Genomic DNA, 13634 nt, shown 5'->3' with positions numbered 1-13634 from the left:
CTTGATCTATTTAAATCGAGGGGGTACTCTAGTGTAACTGACCGTCTTTCAACGCCATCTTCGGGAATTTATTTAACAAAAACTTTAAGTTTATACTATCTGGCGTTTTGCCTGCATATTAAGATATGTTTGAAGTAATACTCAGAATTTCTTTGCACTTTTTTTATCGCACACATACATAGATATAGTCGGCGGCGTAATCTTTTTAAAACAAATTACTTTCCGACGGGCGTTGGTGTGGGAACTGTTCTAGTCATCCAAAAGGGGAAAACTAAGGTTCATTTTCTTTATTACGTTTGTCGCCTATAGTTGGATCCACAGAGGCCCCATAACAATAAAAATTTGCGGAATGACAGCAGTTTGAAAAAATGTTCAATTTTTGCTGATAAATTTAGCTGTTTTCGTTCTGTAGAATTAATTTTATAGAATATAGAGACTCGTCTGTGGTTCCAACCATAGAGACAAACCTAATATGGAAAATAAATCTTAGTTTTTCCATTTGGGTGACTAGAGCAGTGAATAAACTAGATGAAAATTTTTTTGAGTATTACTTCAAACCTACCTTACCAGGCAAAACACCAGATAGTATAACTTATAGTTTTTGTTAAATAAATTCCCAAAGATATCGTTGAAAAACGGTCAGTTACACTAGAGTACCCCCTTAACGAATATTTCTTCACTTTAGTTAAAAAGTATAATGTATATGTGAATACTTTAGCCAATCAAATCAGTGTGTGCACACGTTCAATATTTATGAATGTATATATGTACGTATGTATTCGCTGAATTAATACGCTTTGGCTGCAACACAAGCTATATTGAAGTATTTTATAAAAAAATAACTCAATTACGATCATAGTAAGCAAATTCGTTGAAGTTATAAAAATCACGATCATGGTCGTGAATGAAGTTAAATCACAATCGTGATCGTGATTCACCGATCACCGTGGTAAATCACTGTTAGTGATTTTTGCACTCCATCTCTACAGTCGTGACCGTCCACGACGCTGCTAAATGTACGCTATTTCGAGCGGTTTCGCTGACAGAAAGACCCGAGGAACTTGCAACATTGATAGCGTCCCGAGTGTGCAAGGTGACTCGAATGGAGTATCGAGCGGTGGAATCGCTGCTCCTCAGCGGTGCTTCGTCCGCGATGATGGTAATGTAAAGGGAGGGTGTCTGTGGAACGGTCTGCTAGACGAGGCAACGGGTAGCCTTCGTTCGAAAGCCTGGAAAACCATGACATTCCGATTCTCGTCGCAGGCCGACGTCACGTGTTCGTGACAGCGGTCACTCTGCATTCTACATGGATAAAACAAACGAGGTCTACTGGGTTAGCCCGACGGACGGAATATCTACGATCTACAATCTACATAGTTGACCTCTTTACCGCCGCTACCTATTCTACCTAATCGAGACGATGCACTCCATCGGATAAAACAGAACAGGCCGCTGGAGAAACAAGCGCGGTTCGCGGGAGGTGTTGGCAGTGCAATGAGGCAGCGAGTACGTTCGAGATAGAAACGAACTCTCTTATTTTTTTTCTCGGGAGATTGAAAGTAGAATATCACTTTCATCGACCGACCACATTCCCCGCATCTTTCGATCGCCGCGCACGAGGGAATATGTATCGCGTCCATCCAGGCTGCGCGCCGTGCGGCGAGGCAGTTACGAAATCGTTATTAAATTTCGCTCGGCTCCACGCGTTCCCGCCTAAACAAATCTATCGCGCGGCTTCTATACCGATTTGCGCCTAAACGGTTTGAAAGTCGCGCGCGGGCATAATTTCGCCCGCGGCGGTGACCGGTTGTCGATCAGAGCCTTGTTTCGTAAGAAACACCTGCGAGCCATTATCCCTCGTCTACCTTGGCTTTCCCCTGCAATAAAGCGATTCGATTCGCCCTCGCGAAATAGCCAAACCCGCGCGCCCCTCTCCATCCGCTCCGCGATAAATGGAACAGAATAATCGTGCATATCTGTGCACTAATCCACGCGTTTCGCAACCCGCTCGAATGCTATTCAGCCGGGGTCTCTCGTTCGAGCAGGTGCGCCGAGCAGCGCATTCGATCGCCCTGCTCGCGAGCTGAAAAGGGTGGAATTTTTCAACCCCCACCGCACGAAGAATCGCTCTGTCGAGAGGACCATGAGCGCGGTGTGCCCTTTGTTGGCTGCGGGCTCTCTGCGCAGTGGAAACGAGTTCCCGTTGCTGAATAAACATTTTCCATTTTCTGGTAAACTCGGGGCTGGGTGGGCCTGGAAATAGCGGCGGAAGCAACGGCCGCAGAGCTTCGACGCCTCGACACGGTCCACGGTGTATACAGGGTGAATCTCAACGAGTGCCCGCGGCCATTTTCCGCGCGTACACGGAACAGAGAAACAATGGGAAAACGCTGGTAGAAATCCCACCTCGTTCCGGTCCGCGGGCCCATTCGCGACCGAATAATTCTGTTGACAAACTGGAATTGAAGATGTGCGACTCGGTTCGTGGTTCACGGAATCCCGCTCGATATCTGGTACGCGACCTCGATATCGCTTTGTAAACATTATTTTTGTGCGTCTCGTAAAGCCATATCGTTCTTTGAACTCTTTGCTTAACAACTACTACGTTTTGTTTGTTTGCTTATTCTCGATAATAGCCGCTGATTAATGGGCACTTTAATAGTCCACAGCTCCTTTCAACCCTGCACGTTTAATTCCTTCGGTTAATACCGCTGATACAAATCCTCCGCGAGATACGCCCACTTGTAGACGAAAACGGATCACCCCTTATAATACTCTCCTTTATTTGCCGTCGTATCTCAACTTAACTCCTGAACGGACGTTCATCTCCAAATAGACTGCTGCTCCGCGAGCTGCGACCAAACAGCCGCGAATAACAACGCGTGGCTACGCTGATATACGTCGTGCAGGATCGGGAGTATATTTCGGCGAGGGGAGCGCGAGAGACGAGTCGACTAATGGATCAGCAGAGGAGGAAAAGTGTAGACCGTAGAGGGGTTCGTCCGTGAAAAAGCTGGCGGTATTGTTGACCCCGGTAGAAGCCGCTGTCTGACATTTCCAAAGATACTCGCGGACGCGCGCATGAATAAAACACGCGGAGACGTTATCACGGCCGACGGCCGATTACCTGTGCGGGCAAAGTCGACCACCGAAGGAAACCACGTTCCTCCTCCTATGCGCACGATCTTCACGGCATGCATCGTTCTGTTACAGTGGTCTACTGCGACTATACCGCCTCGGGAAGGTCGCTGCAATTCCTCGAGGAGTACATCGCGAGAGAGGTGCTGCCATGCCTGGGCGACACCCACGCGTCCACGTCCATCTGCAGCCTGCAATCATCTTTGTTCAGGTGAGTCGATGATGGAGCGCCTCGGCCACTGACTTTAATCCGTCCTCGCGATCCACCGTTGGATGGCTGCGATAACCGCGGAGGACGCGGGGGCAACGAATGCACGCATTCGAGTGGACAAGGAGGGACAGCTTGTGATCGTTTTTAAATACAGAGGGTGGTCGAATTATTATACTCAAAAAATTTTCGTCAAATCTGTGAAAGTCGTGGCTGTAATTAAAGTAACAATGCACGAATGCTATTGTTTTTTCATTTATTGATTAGCTACGTCTGGCAACATTGTGAGTAATTTTTCAACATATAATCTCATTTGTTTTTAAAAGGGCGCGGATAAAATTATTACAAATAAGACAGAAATAATAGAGAATATCATCAGGGTATGACAGAATACTATAAAACTGCAGGAAGCAGCCACAGAATGCATTGAAAGCATGCCGCGCTGAATCCAAGCCGTCATAAAAGTCAAAGCCGGAGTCATCAAATATTGAGTAATTTTATTTCCCATAGAATATAGTCTTAAACCTATATACCTAAATGTATTTAATTTGCATTCTTAAATACATATACTGATATTAAAAAATAATATTATAATATTAAAAACGAGACATCTATTTTATTCCACCGCTTAAACTTACAAAATGTCAAACGTTTATGTTTGAGTATAATAATTTGGCCACCCACTGTACACAGGTGACGTTTGTAGTTGAGAAACGATCCGACTGATGCTCGTGGACGATCAAGCTAACTACGCGTTCGCTAACCGTTTCGCAGAACCAATTCCTCCAGTTACGGTTTAACTCTATTAAATCGCGGAATTGATGGAGCCTCGAACGAGCCTCTGTCTCCAGGCGGATCGTTTTCCTAGGCGTGGATCGCGGGTTAGAAAGTATCCGGGGAGGAACGCGCGTGCATTATGAATTCCTGATTATCGATTGCCTATACCCCGCAAGGAATTAGCATGCGAGTACGATTCCGATTGACGCCCAATTTCCGCGATAAACACCGCTCGCTGCCTTTCTATTCCGCTTCCACTGGGAATTGTGCCATTAACTCGCTAACTGTCGCGCTATATGCGCCAGAGATCCTATTACTTAGGATGCCGCCGTTTTAGGAGCTTTGGAAACCTCTCAAGATTATTGCTACGTCAATTCCAGATCAACTCGGGCGGATAAGGCCATCGTTGAAATGCGCGAGACGCGATGATCGTAACATTAGACACCGCATTAGGTGTGAATCTGCTCGGTCCGTTGACGAATTTATAGAGACTCGCCGAGACACTGCGTTCCAATGGAAACGGAGCGCTGCCTCGTCCCCGAGTTGGCCTCGTTATCCCAAAATCTTATGCAGGGAAACGCAGGGGTGGTTCCGCTGGGCGTCCCACTCTCCATGGCGCTGACGTCCCCAGATCAATAATCACCGACTCGAGCCCCCGTGAACACTTTAACGGCCGAACCGATCCGGCGAATGCGAATAAGTTTTGGTATCGTTGCCCTCGGCCGCGTCCTCGGCGTCCACTTCCAGATCGTTGCCGGATAAAGCGACCTCGCGGGGAGCGACCTCGGGGCAGCGAGAAATCGCGGCAGGGATATCACCTACGCCCTCGGTGTAGATCCCTGCCAGTCGGCGTTTTTACGATCGTTGCACAGCCGACGGAAGGACGAATCGATGTGTATATGTATATCTCCTGACGATCATTGCAGACACGAAGCCAGAGACATCGTGAAACACGCGGTGGGGGCTGGCGAGCAAGATGCTGTGCTGTTCACGGGTCAAGGCACGGCCGCGGCTCTCTGCACGTTTCTGCGACACCTCGATCTCACGAAAGCCACGGTGGTGTTCGTGGGGCCGTTCGAGCACCACGCGAATCTACGCCCTTGGCGGGAGCACTGTGTCAGGGTAAGGAGCGCGTGCACGAGCACGTTAAGCGAGCCGTAGGACAGTCTCGGAGCGGTGAGTCAAAAGTATTCTCGCTGGTGGCAGCTGGTTGATATACTGGAATGACAGTTAAATGGCCTGGAAGGCATTGAAAGTCCCATCGAGCATATTCTTGACTCGCGGAATGGCCGCTCGCGAAGGACGCCGTATCGTAATTAATGTGCAGAGCGCTTTCGAGAGGAGTGCTTTTCATTTTGCGCGTTGCGAGTGCGTTGGGAATGCTTCCCTCAAAAGCCAGGGGGAATTCTTAAATCGTTTAACGTCTTCGGGAGCTCGCGGAGCTTGAACGCGTGGCACTCGGTGCTGCGTAATGAGGCCACCTTCGGCACTTCCTTTGTGGCGATTAATTCTAGCATCGAGCTAGCGTCAAAGTCGCCGGTCGGTTTTTATAAATACACTTTGCAGGCGAGACGTTGACTTTCGAGTTACAGTCGCGAGTTGAAGTCAATTGCTCAACCTTAAATTAGACTTGTTCGGCTAACTATGCTCGAGTGGAGGAGTTTGAATCCGAAACCGACACGAGTACTCATATTCTCGGAGTTAAAATGCTGTTGAACGGGTGGCGAGGAAACGGTGAATGGTACGGACAAGGTCTTCTGGTCGTCTCCGAAAACAGTGTATGCCGCGAAGTCTGGTCCATTAATGTCTCTGTTATCTTAAGCCTCCCATATTTAAATTGCAACCGACAGTGACCTCCGGCTCCCGAACAAAGCAAAGTCGAGTCCTGAGAGCAATCGTAGCACTGACCAGACGTGCAACGCGATAAACAATAACGATCCAACACAAACATATTTTCCTCCTCGTCCCCAGTTTCCAGAAAACACCAGAAACTTGGCCATGCTTCTCGGGAACGCTCTGCACGGGATCGCGCGCGAAAAGAATGTCGTAAACGGGGATGAAAGTGTTGCTCACTGACCTCGAAATAATCATCGCAGATAGTACGAGTGTCTGAAACCCGGGAGGGCTTCTTAGACCTGAACGATCTCGAGCGTAGCCTGATAAAGGTGCGAGCAGAGGGTGTTACGCAAATGATCGGATGCTTCAGCGCTGCCAGTTGCATAACCGGGGTTTTGGCAGATGACGTCGCCACGACCCTCCTTCTGCACCAGTATGGGGCACTCAGCGTCTGGGATTACACCACGGCAGGTACATAACGATTAGCCGACGGAAGCCGATACGGCTCCGAAACAAGGGAACATATTACATTTACGCAATGTTTGTCCCCTTTTGTGACGAAAATACATTAATCCTGTCTGACCGTTCAGGCTCGATCCAACAGATATGCTACTTATAATCCATATCGATCATACAGAGTCGCGTTCCGCTTTATTACTAGCGTGCCAATTAATTTATCCGCCACTCTTTCAGCCCCGTACGTACAGATCGACATGAACCCTCATCTACCCGGCGTCGGCGAGACGACCGTTCACAAAGACGCGATCATCTTCGCCGGGCACAAGTTCATCGGCGGGGTACAGTCTCCGGGCGTGCTCGTGACCAAACGGTCCCTGCTGAAAGACAAAATTGGCACGCAGGACATGAGGGACTCCCATCACTACCACCGGGACGCAGAGCTGCGAGAGGAGAGCGGCACAGCTGGCGTGGTCGAGAGCATCAGATGCGGGCTCGCGGTACAATTGAAGGAGAACGTTACACCGCGGGCCATTGTCGCCCGTCAAGATAAGATTTCCAGGTGCGATTATTTATTGACGGTTCAAAAACAGCCTCTGGTAACTAATCATCCAGCGGCTGCCAATAAAGAGACAGGAAAAAAATAAAAGATGCTCGAGATCGATCGGTTGTTGCGTACCTACTGACACGCGTGCCTTGCTTTTCGTTGGCCGTTTAGGCAAGTGTTGGCTCACGTGCGCACGATACCGGAACTGATTCTGCTGGGCAGCGGCTCGCAGAATGTTAAGAGGCTTCCCATATTCTCGTTCATGGTGCGTCATCCCCGCGGCACGTTTCTCCACCACAACTTCGTGTGCGCCGTTTTGAACGACGTTTTCGGCATACAAGCGCGCGGCGGGTGCGCGTGCGCGGGTCGTTACGCTCACGACCTGATGGGAATCGACCAGGAACTCGCCAAGGAGTACCAGAAGGTTCTCGTGGAGGGGTACGGAAATTCGACACCTTTGCTTTATGGTATCGATCCGGCCGGGGCTCCGAATGTATGACTAATGAAAGGCTTAATTGCAGGGAGCGGAACAGCGAGAACGAGGAGACGAACGCGGAGGGTCTGAGGCCGGGCTTTGCTAAGCTCTCGTTCCCCTATTACATGTCCGAGGCGGAAGTGGCGTTCGTTCTGGAGGCGCTGAAAATGGTGGCCACGGAGGGCTGGAAATTGCTGCCGCAGTACGTGCTGAACCCCGACACTGGGGAATGGCGGCACCACACGAACAGCGTGTTCAAGGAACGAAAGTGGCTCAGCTCGATCAGATACACGGACGGGAAGATGAACGCGTCCGAGAGGCGGGTGTCCGGGACGGGTGTCCTCCCGCAGAACTATGGCGACTGTTTGCAGACCGCGCGGAACATTTTCAACCGGGCCAGGAAGATGGCGCAGAGGTATCCGCTGCAGATCGACCGCAGCTACAACTTCGCGTCCGAGCGGATGGAGGCCCTGCGATGGTTCATGCTGCCGAGCGAGGCGCAGGACCTGCTCCTGGGCAACTCGCAGAACGTGAAGCAAGATGTGCCTTTCAACCCGATGCTGTCGTGGAACAAGCTCGGCCATCACACGCCAACGACCACTCACGACAGCCTGGTGAACAGCCTGGCCCTGGCCAACAGCATGCGCCGGTTGAACAGCGACATCCCTCGCACCGGGAACGTCCCCGTTTCATCGATGTCTCCTAGACATCGAAGTCTTCCGGCACTGAGCTCCGTGAGGAGGACGCTGCTGCACGCGGCCGAGTTTCAAACCTCTTACTCGAGCCCTAGCAGCGGCAACGAGGAGGAACAGCCGGTCACGAATAAAAACGTAGCTGGCCAGAGGTCACCGGCTACTTGCCCAAGTTCCCCTATGCCCGTCAGATTCGCCGTCGGCGAGGCGGTCACGCCATCAGCTCTCGGTGCAATGTCTCACGCAGGCAACAGGCCAATTAAAGAGCAGAGGGATCTGATGGACGCTGCCAACGCTGGCCGTGCCAGGTGTAACTCACTTGGCAGCACGGGCGGCGGAGAGAACACCACGGGTAATCGCAAGGCAGCGTCATCCTCGTCCTCGCCTATACCGCCCCTTACCTTGAGCCCGCAAACTCTCACCAGCTTGGGACTGAGCGGGAGCAACGGGAACCCCTCGAAGCAGAGGAAGCACCATTGCAGCTGCAGCAGCCAGACGGAATTGAATTCGTTGGAGCTGGATAACGGCAGCCCCAGTCACTCGATCTTGACCTTGAACTATCATAACGCGGCCTCGCCACCGAACTCATTCTTCTCGGTCAACGACTACACGGAGAAGTTCGTTGGCGGGGGTAGATCGTCCCCGGTCTCTGGGAATTGCGGGCAAAAGTCGGAGGAGGACTTGAGAGCGTACGTAAAGGAGGTGACGAAGGAGCTGGCGACGGAGATCAAGTCTGAGATAAGGGAGGTGATATCGAAGGTGGACGACGCGCTGTCGGAGACCAACACGTCGGAGAACACGCCGCAACATCACTCGCGCAACCTTAACTCCATCAGCCAGCTGTCGGTAGAGGAGAAACAGCTCCGTCACGATTCCTTCACCGCCAGCGACATCGCGGAGTATCTGATGGAGTTCTCCAAGGAAATGGCCAGCGAGGTGAAGTCCGAGATCAGGTGCATGGTGAACGCGGTGGACGGGCTTCACAGACATTCTCCCGACGCCTCTGCTTCCGACGTGTCCTCGAACGGGTGCGGTTCCCCCGACAGAGGCAGAATCATGCAATCCTCCGCTTCGCCCAGGCTCTCGAGCAAGAGACGAAGCGGGCCGATCGAGATTTCGGGGAAGGTGGGCGAGCTGACGCAGCAAGAGAGCAAGATGTCCAGCGAGTGCTCGTCGGATGAAACGGTGATATACGTGATGAAACCGCCGGAGAACGAGCAGCTGGTCCGTAACCAGTCGAAAACCGACGACGAGGAGGTGGTGCACGACCTGGACGACGATCTCAACGACGACGACACTCACGAGCGCGTGGGGCTGGAGATCGGTGATGCGAGGAAAATCCTTCCCAAGATTTATTCGGCGGTGAACTCGGTCAGTTCCCAGGACAGCGGCATAAACTTATCCTTCCATGAAAGCGACAAGTCCTTGGACTCTGTGGACTTGAAGCGCAGCAGTAGCGCCGAGTCCAATTCCACGAACAGCTACGGCCGAAAGCCAAGAGCGTCGTCGATGACCGCACTGCCCGGCAAATCGAATTGCAAGCAACCGGTTCGCCAGAACGACGACTTCTCGGAGGACGAGGAGTGCTCGAGCGATCTGAAGGAGGAGGACGACGAGCGGCCAGAGGCGGCGTTCGAGACGAAGGACGGGAAGATCGAAGTGTCGCGGCCCCAGTGGCACTGTCCACCCAAGAACATCTGGAAGCCAGCAGTGGAGGCGATGCAGGAGTTCGACATGATCCGGGACAACGACCGAGTTTTGGTCTGCCTGTCGGCCAACGGCAGAGACTCTCTGTCACTGTTGCACACGCTGCACCAGTACAGATTCTACGCGAGATCGAAAGGCATAGACTTCGAGATCGGAGCAGCCACGATGGGCGCGAGCGGGCTCGATCCGATCGAGACGATGAGCTATCTGAAGGCCCTGGACGTTCCGTACTTCTACGAGGAGCCGAGCACCGAATCGAAGTGCAGTAACGCCGAGAATCAAACGGATGAGCCGACGGACGCGAGCGGAGCGTGCAGCTTTTGCAATCGCACGACCAGAGCGCAATTGTACTCGATCGCCAAGCAGCACAATTACAACGTGCTGGCGCTGGGCCAGCATTTGGACGACCTCACCGAGGGTTTCCTCGTCTCGGTGTTCCACGGCGGCAAGTTGAAAACCATGAAGGCCCACTACTACATCCGCCGGCAGGATCTCAGGGTCATCCGGCCGTTCGTCTACGTTAGAGACAAGTCGCTGAGGCAGTTTTCCGAGAACAAGAAGTTGTTGGCTCCGCGGGAAACGCGGTCAAGTGACCATCCCGAGGTAAGCTCGTTTATTTATATCTGTTCGATTGTTGCCGTTGCCGGCACGCTTGCGCGCGCGACCTTCTTTAATTAGAGTCCGATCGATAATTCACGCATTTCCCCTGATGCTGTCGCTCTTGACCCGCTCCGATTAAGAGTATACTCAAGCACGATGCGTTTCAACCCCTCTTGTAGAAGCAGAGACAGAGCCAGAGCAAAGAGCAGACCCTCCAGCACGAGCGCGCTTATCCGCGCCTCTCCTGGTCCCTGAGATCGGCTCTGAGACCCTTGATAGACCCCCATGGACAACAAACGGACCTAGACTGTGGTAGTAACGTGGACAACAGCACGAGCAGCTCCAGCGCCGGCAGCAGCAGCAGCGGTGGAAATAATCAGCCGAAGAGACAGCGACGCGTCAAGAGCAACTCCCTTACGATAGCCAGCGTGGCTCAGTGTTCGTCGCAGGAACAGGAAGACAACGAGGAAACCGACGAGGAGCCGGTCCTCTGAGGGAGACCTATCGCGAGATGGGACTTCGCTCGCTCATCGATCTCATCCTCGCGCCACCGTCGAAAGTTATCTCTACCAGCGTTCTCCGTCGTTAGGAGGAGACGGTTACGTTTCGCCGCTGCCGCTGCCGTTGCCACCGCGAGCGTTCCCGAGCCCGCGGGAGAACGCTAAGGAGATCGATGCCCGGCAGGATCGCGATGAATGGATCGATGGTATTAGTTCAATGAAACGATGACGTCTGGTCTTCTAGCGGCTGAGTCGCGAGTGGTTCGCACGCCGCCCGTCGACCCACCTTTGCCAACCCACTGCTCTACCAGTGGTGTTTTCTGACCGTTTTAGACGGTCGACGCTTGCCAAACAAGTTTAGGAATTCGTCTGACGTGCGAAGATGACGGCCGCGGAGGCTGCACGGGGCCTCCGAACGTTCTAGGGTCAATTCCTACGGTACGAGGATACTTTGCGAATGGTTTTGATTTCGCTGATGTTAGCAACGTTCGCAGCTGAACGTCGATGGACGTGGATAGGGTGCACGATCGAACTACGGGGTCACATCGACGAAGCAAGTTCGCCTGGTCTTTCAGCCAGAGGCGCCGTCGCCGGCGTTCATCGTGTCGTTGTGTTCCGTCTGTATCTAACGATATTGCTTCAAAACTACTTAAAACGTTGTGCGCGGTTAAATGTTACTTACCTAAGGACACTTAGCGTTAATAACCACCAACATGTTGAGACTTCGGTTGTACTTTTCGGGATCGAAGCTAGGGAGAACCGCGCGGGGTCCGTGAGCAGACTCCCAAAGTCTCGCGTCTTCTGAATCGTGGACGACGGTCCACGACTCGGGGATACGTTTCTGGATTGACGATCGAAGCGACAGGAGAAGGCAGGCAGGACTAGGCCGTCAATTTGTCCTCCGCGCGGGATTGGTCTGAGAAGGAACGATGCCTGGTGAACGCGCGACTCGATAATCCAATCGGACTGAAACAAGTGAATCAACATCCAATTTCGTTGGTACTCTGGAAAACGATGGGAAGGGAATGGAACGAAGTGACTTGAGAAGAGCCAAAACCTCGACTGCTCAAACGACTGCAGCCCACCGCTGCACGGACAATTGATTTTTTATATAATTACCATTTGATAAACCACGAGCACGCGTCCCGCGTCGACGCTGATTAGGGTTAGTCGATTGATATACAAAATTTTTGTAAACCGTACCCCATCGCGTGGCACCGCACGCGCCGCCCGTGAAACGACACCCTGTTTTCGAACATTTTTCGACGATCGAAACCACGCGACGTCGCGCGAAATTTTCTAACGGGATGAGAGGGGGGGGGGAGAGACGGAGAGGGACGCGATAGCGAGCTCCGTCGCCGTTCCGCATCGATAGGGCGTTCATTTTTTTTGCGGTCAAGAAAAATGTCGCCCTTAACGATTCCGGAACGTTGCACGGAGAAGAGAGAAGCTGCGCGTTAAAATCGAGAACGCGCAGAGACCAATCAAAGGCGTATTCGACAGCGTGAATCCGCTTCGTGGCGGGATTGAGGGGTGAAGGTTTTGACAAATTCTCAGCCGTACGTACTTGGATAGCACGCACACTAAAAAATACGCGCTCGTGTGCGCATACCCGTAAACACGTGTACATAGATGCTTCTGACGAGTAAACCGAAGGAACATGGTGTATCATTAAACGAAAGCTTTTTCCTCTTAACTGGTATGTATACGTACGCATATATACATCGCCTTGCTCGAGGCCATCGGCGGATCATATTTTTTAACTGTTGCATAGCCATTTCTTTCGCGATCGGCGAAAAGAACCGCGGGCGTGGTCGCGAGGGCAATCGGACTCTCGCGAGAATTTTGACTCTGACTGGAAGGAATGGATTTCGAAATGCTGTCGGTTATTTAGCGACGAGTAAGGGACATTTTTAGCGACCCGCGGAACCTTCGAACCGATGCGATATCCAGTTAACGCGGTCAAAGCTGGATGGCATAGGGAAACTTAAATTGTAAGACAGCATCAACGTGACGGTCGATAAATCGGCTCGATACTTAACGTTTCACGTCTTACGTTTTCCTTTTCTTTTTGTATGTTCGACAATTGTACGCTCGCTATTATTAGGATTTAACTAAGGCTCGTACATAGGCCGTATGTAAAACACACACATATACACATACACCTACACGTAGCGTTATTAGATCCTCTGTATCCCCATTCGTGTCGTACCAATACTTCTTCCTTTCTCTTTTTTTTTTTTTTTAAATATGAGCCCGTACGTCGGCGTGTAACCGGGTGAGCAAGCACCCGACGCAACGCATCAAGAACAACAATAATATCGACAAAGAAAAGAGTGGAAGTCTTGATCTATATATGGATTATTCGCGGATAGATATTACCATATTTTCCGAGAGTTACGAGAGGATGTTGTTACTGTAAAGATATGTAAGTTTATTTATCGCTAATAAAAATGAACGTTTATGAAAATGTAAGGGGGTTGTGCTGTTTGTACGGCTTGCAAGTGAAACACCTCTTTGAGCCCACGATTCTTTTCACCCTGTTTCTTCCTCGTGGCCAAGTTTTGCTGGGGAATGTTGAGGAACAGTTCCCTCGTGCACGAGCCACCGTGAATATCGCGGCTGGAAGGTTTCAGTCGACGCTGACGCAGCTCGTGACGGAGAAAATTGATTTTCATATTTGAAGTCGGTGGCTCGC

The 13634-nt window shown here is 51.4% G+C and overlaps 1 protein-coding gene across 2 annotated transcripts in view; it reads left to right on the top strand.

Annotated features, from left to right (window-relative positions):
* LOC143373061 (uncharacterized) overlaps positions 1-13173 on the top strand; it is a 55300-nt gene extending 42127 nt beyond the window's left edge. Inside the window, exons 2-8 of one of the 2 annotated variants that reach the window (XM_076819861.1) lie at positions 3214-3349; positions 5050-5245; positions 6220-6430; positions 6653-6977; positions 7134-7400; positions 7484-10439; positions 10622-13173. In XM_076819861.1, coding sequence (XP_076675976.1) covers positions 3214-3349; positions 5050-5245; positions 6220-6430; positions 6653-6977; positions 7134-7400; positions 7484-10439; positions 10622-10930 — 4400 coding nt within the window. In that variant the 3' untranslated portion in view covers positions 10931-13173. Of the gene's footprint in view, positions 1-3213; positions 3350-5049; positions 5246-6219; positions 6431-6652; positions 6978-7133; positions 7401-7483; positions 10440-10615 lie in introns of both variants that reach the window. The other variant, XM_076819860.1, reaches the window with a different exon arrangement.
* Positions 13174-13634: the final 461 nt, after the last annotated feature.

Source organism: Andrena cerasifolii, chromosome 9, assembly GCF_050908995.1.
Source record: "Andrena cerasifolii isolate SP2316 chromosome 9, iyAndCera1_principal, whole genome shotgun sequence".
Classification (NCBI taxonomy): Eukaryota; Metazoa; Arthropoda; class Insecta; order Hymenoptera; family Andrenidae; genus Andrena; species Andrena cerasifolii.
The sequence above is the reverse complement of the archived record's forward strand: the minus strand, read 5'-3'. Positions and strand labels throughout refer to the sequence as shown.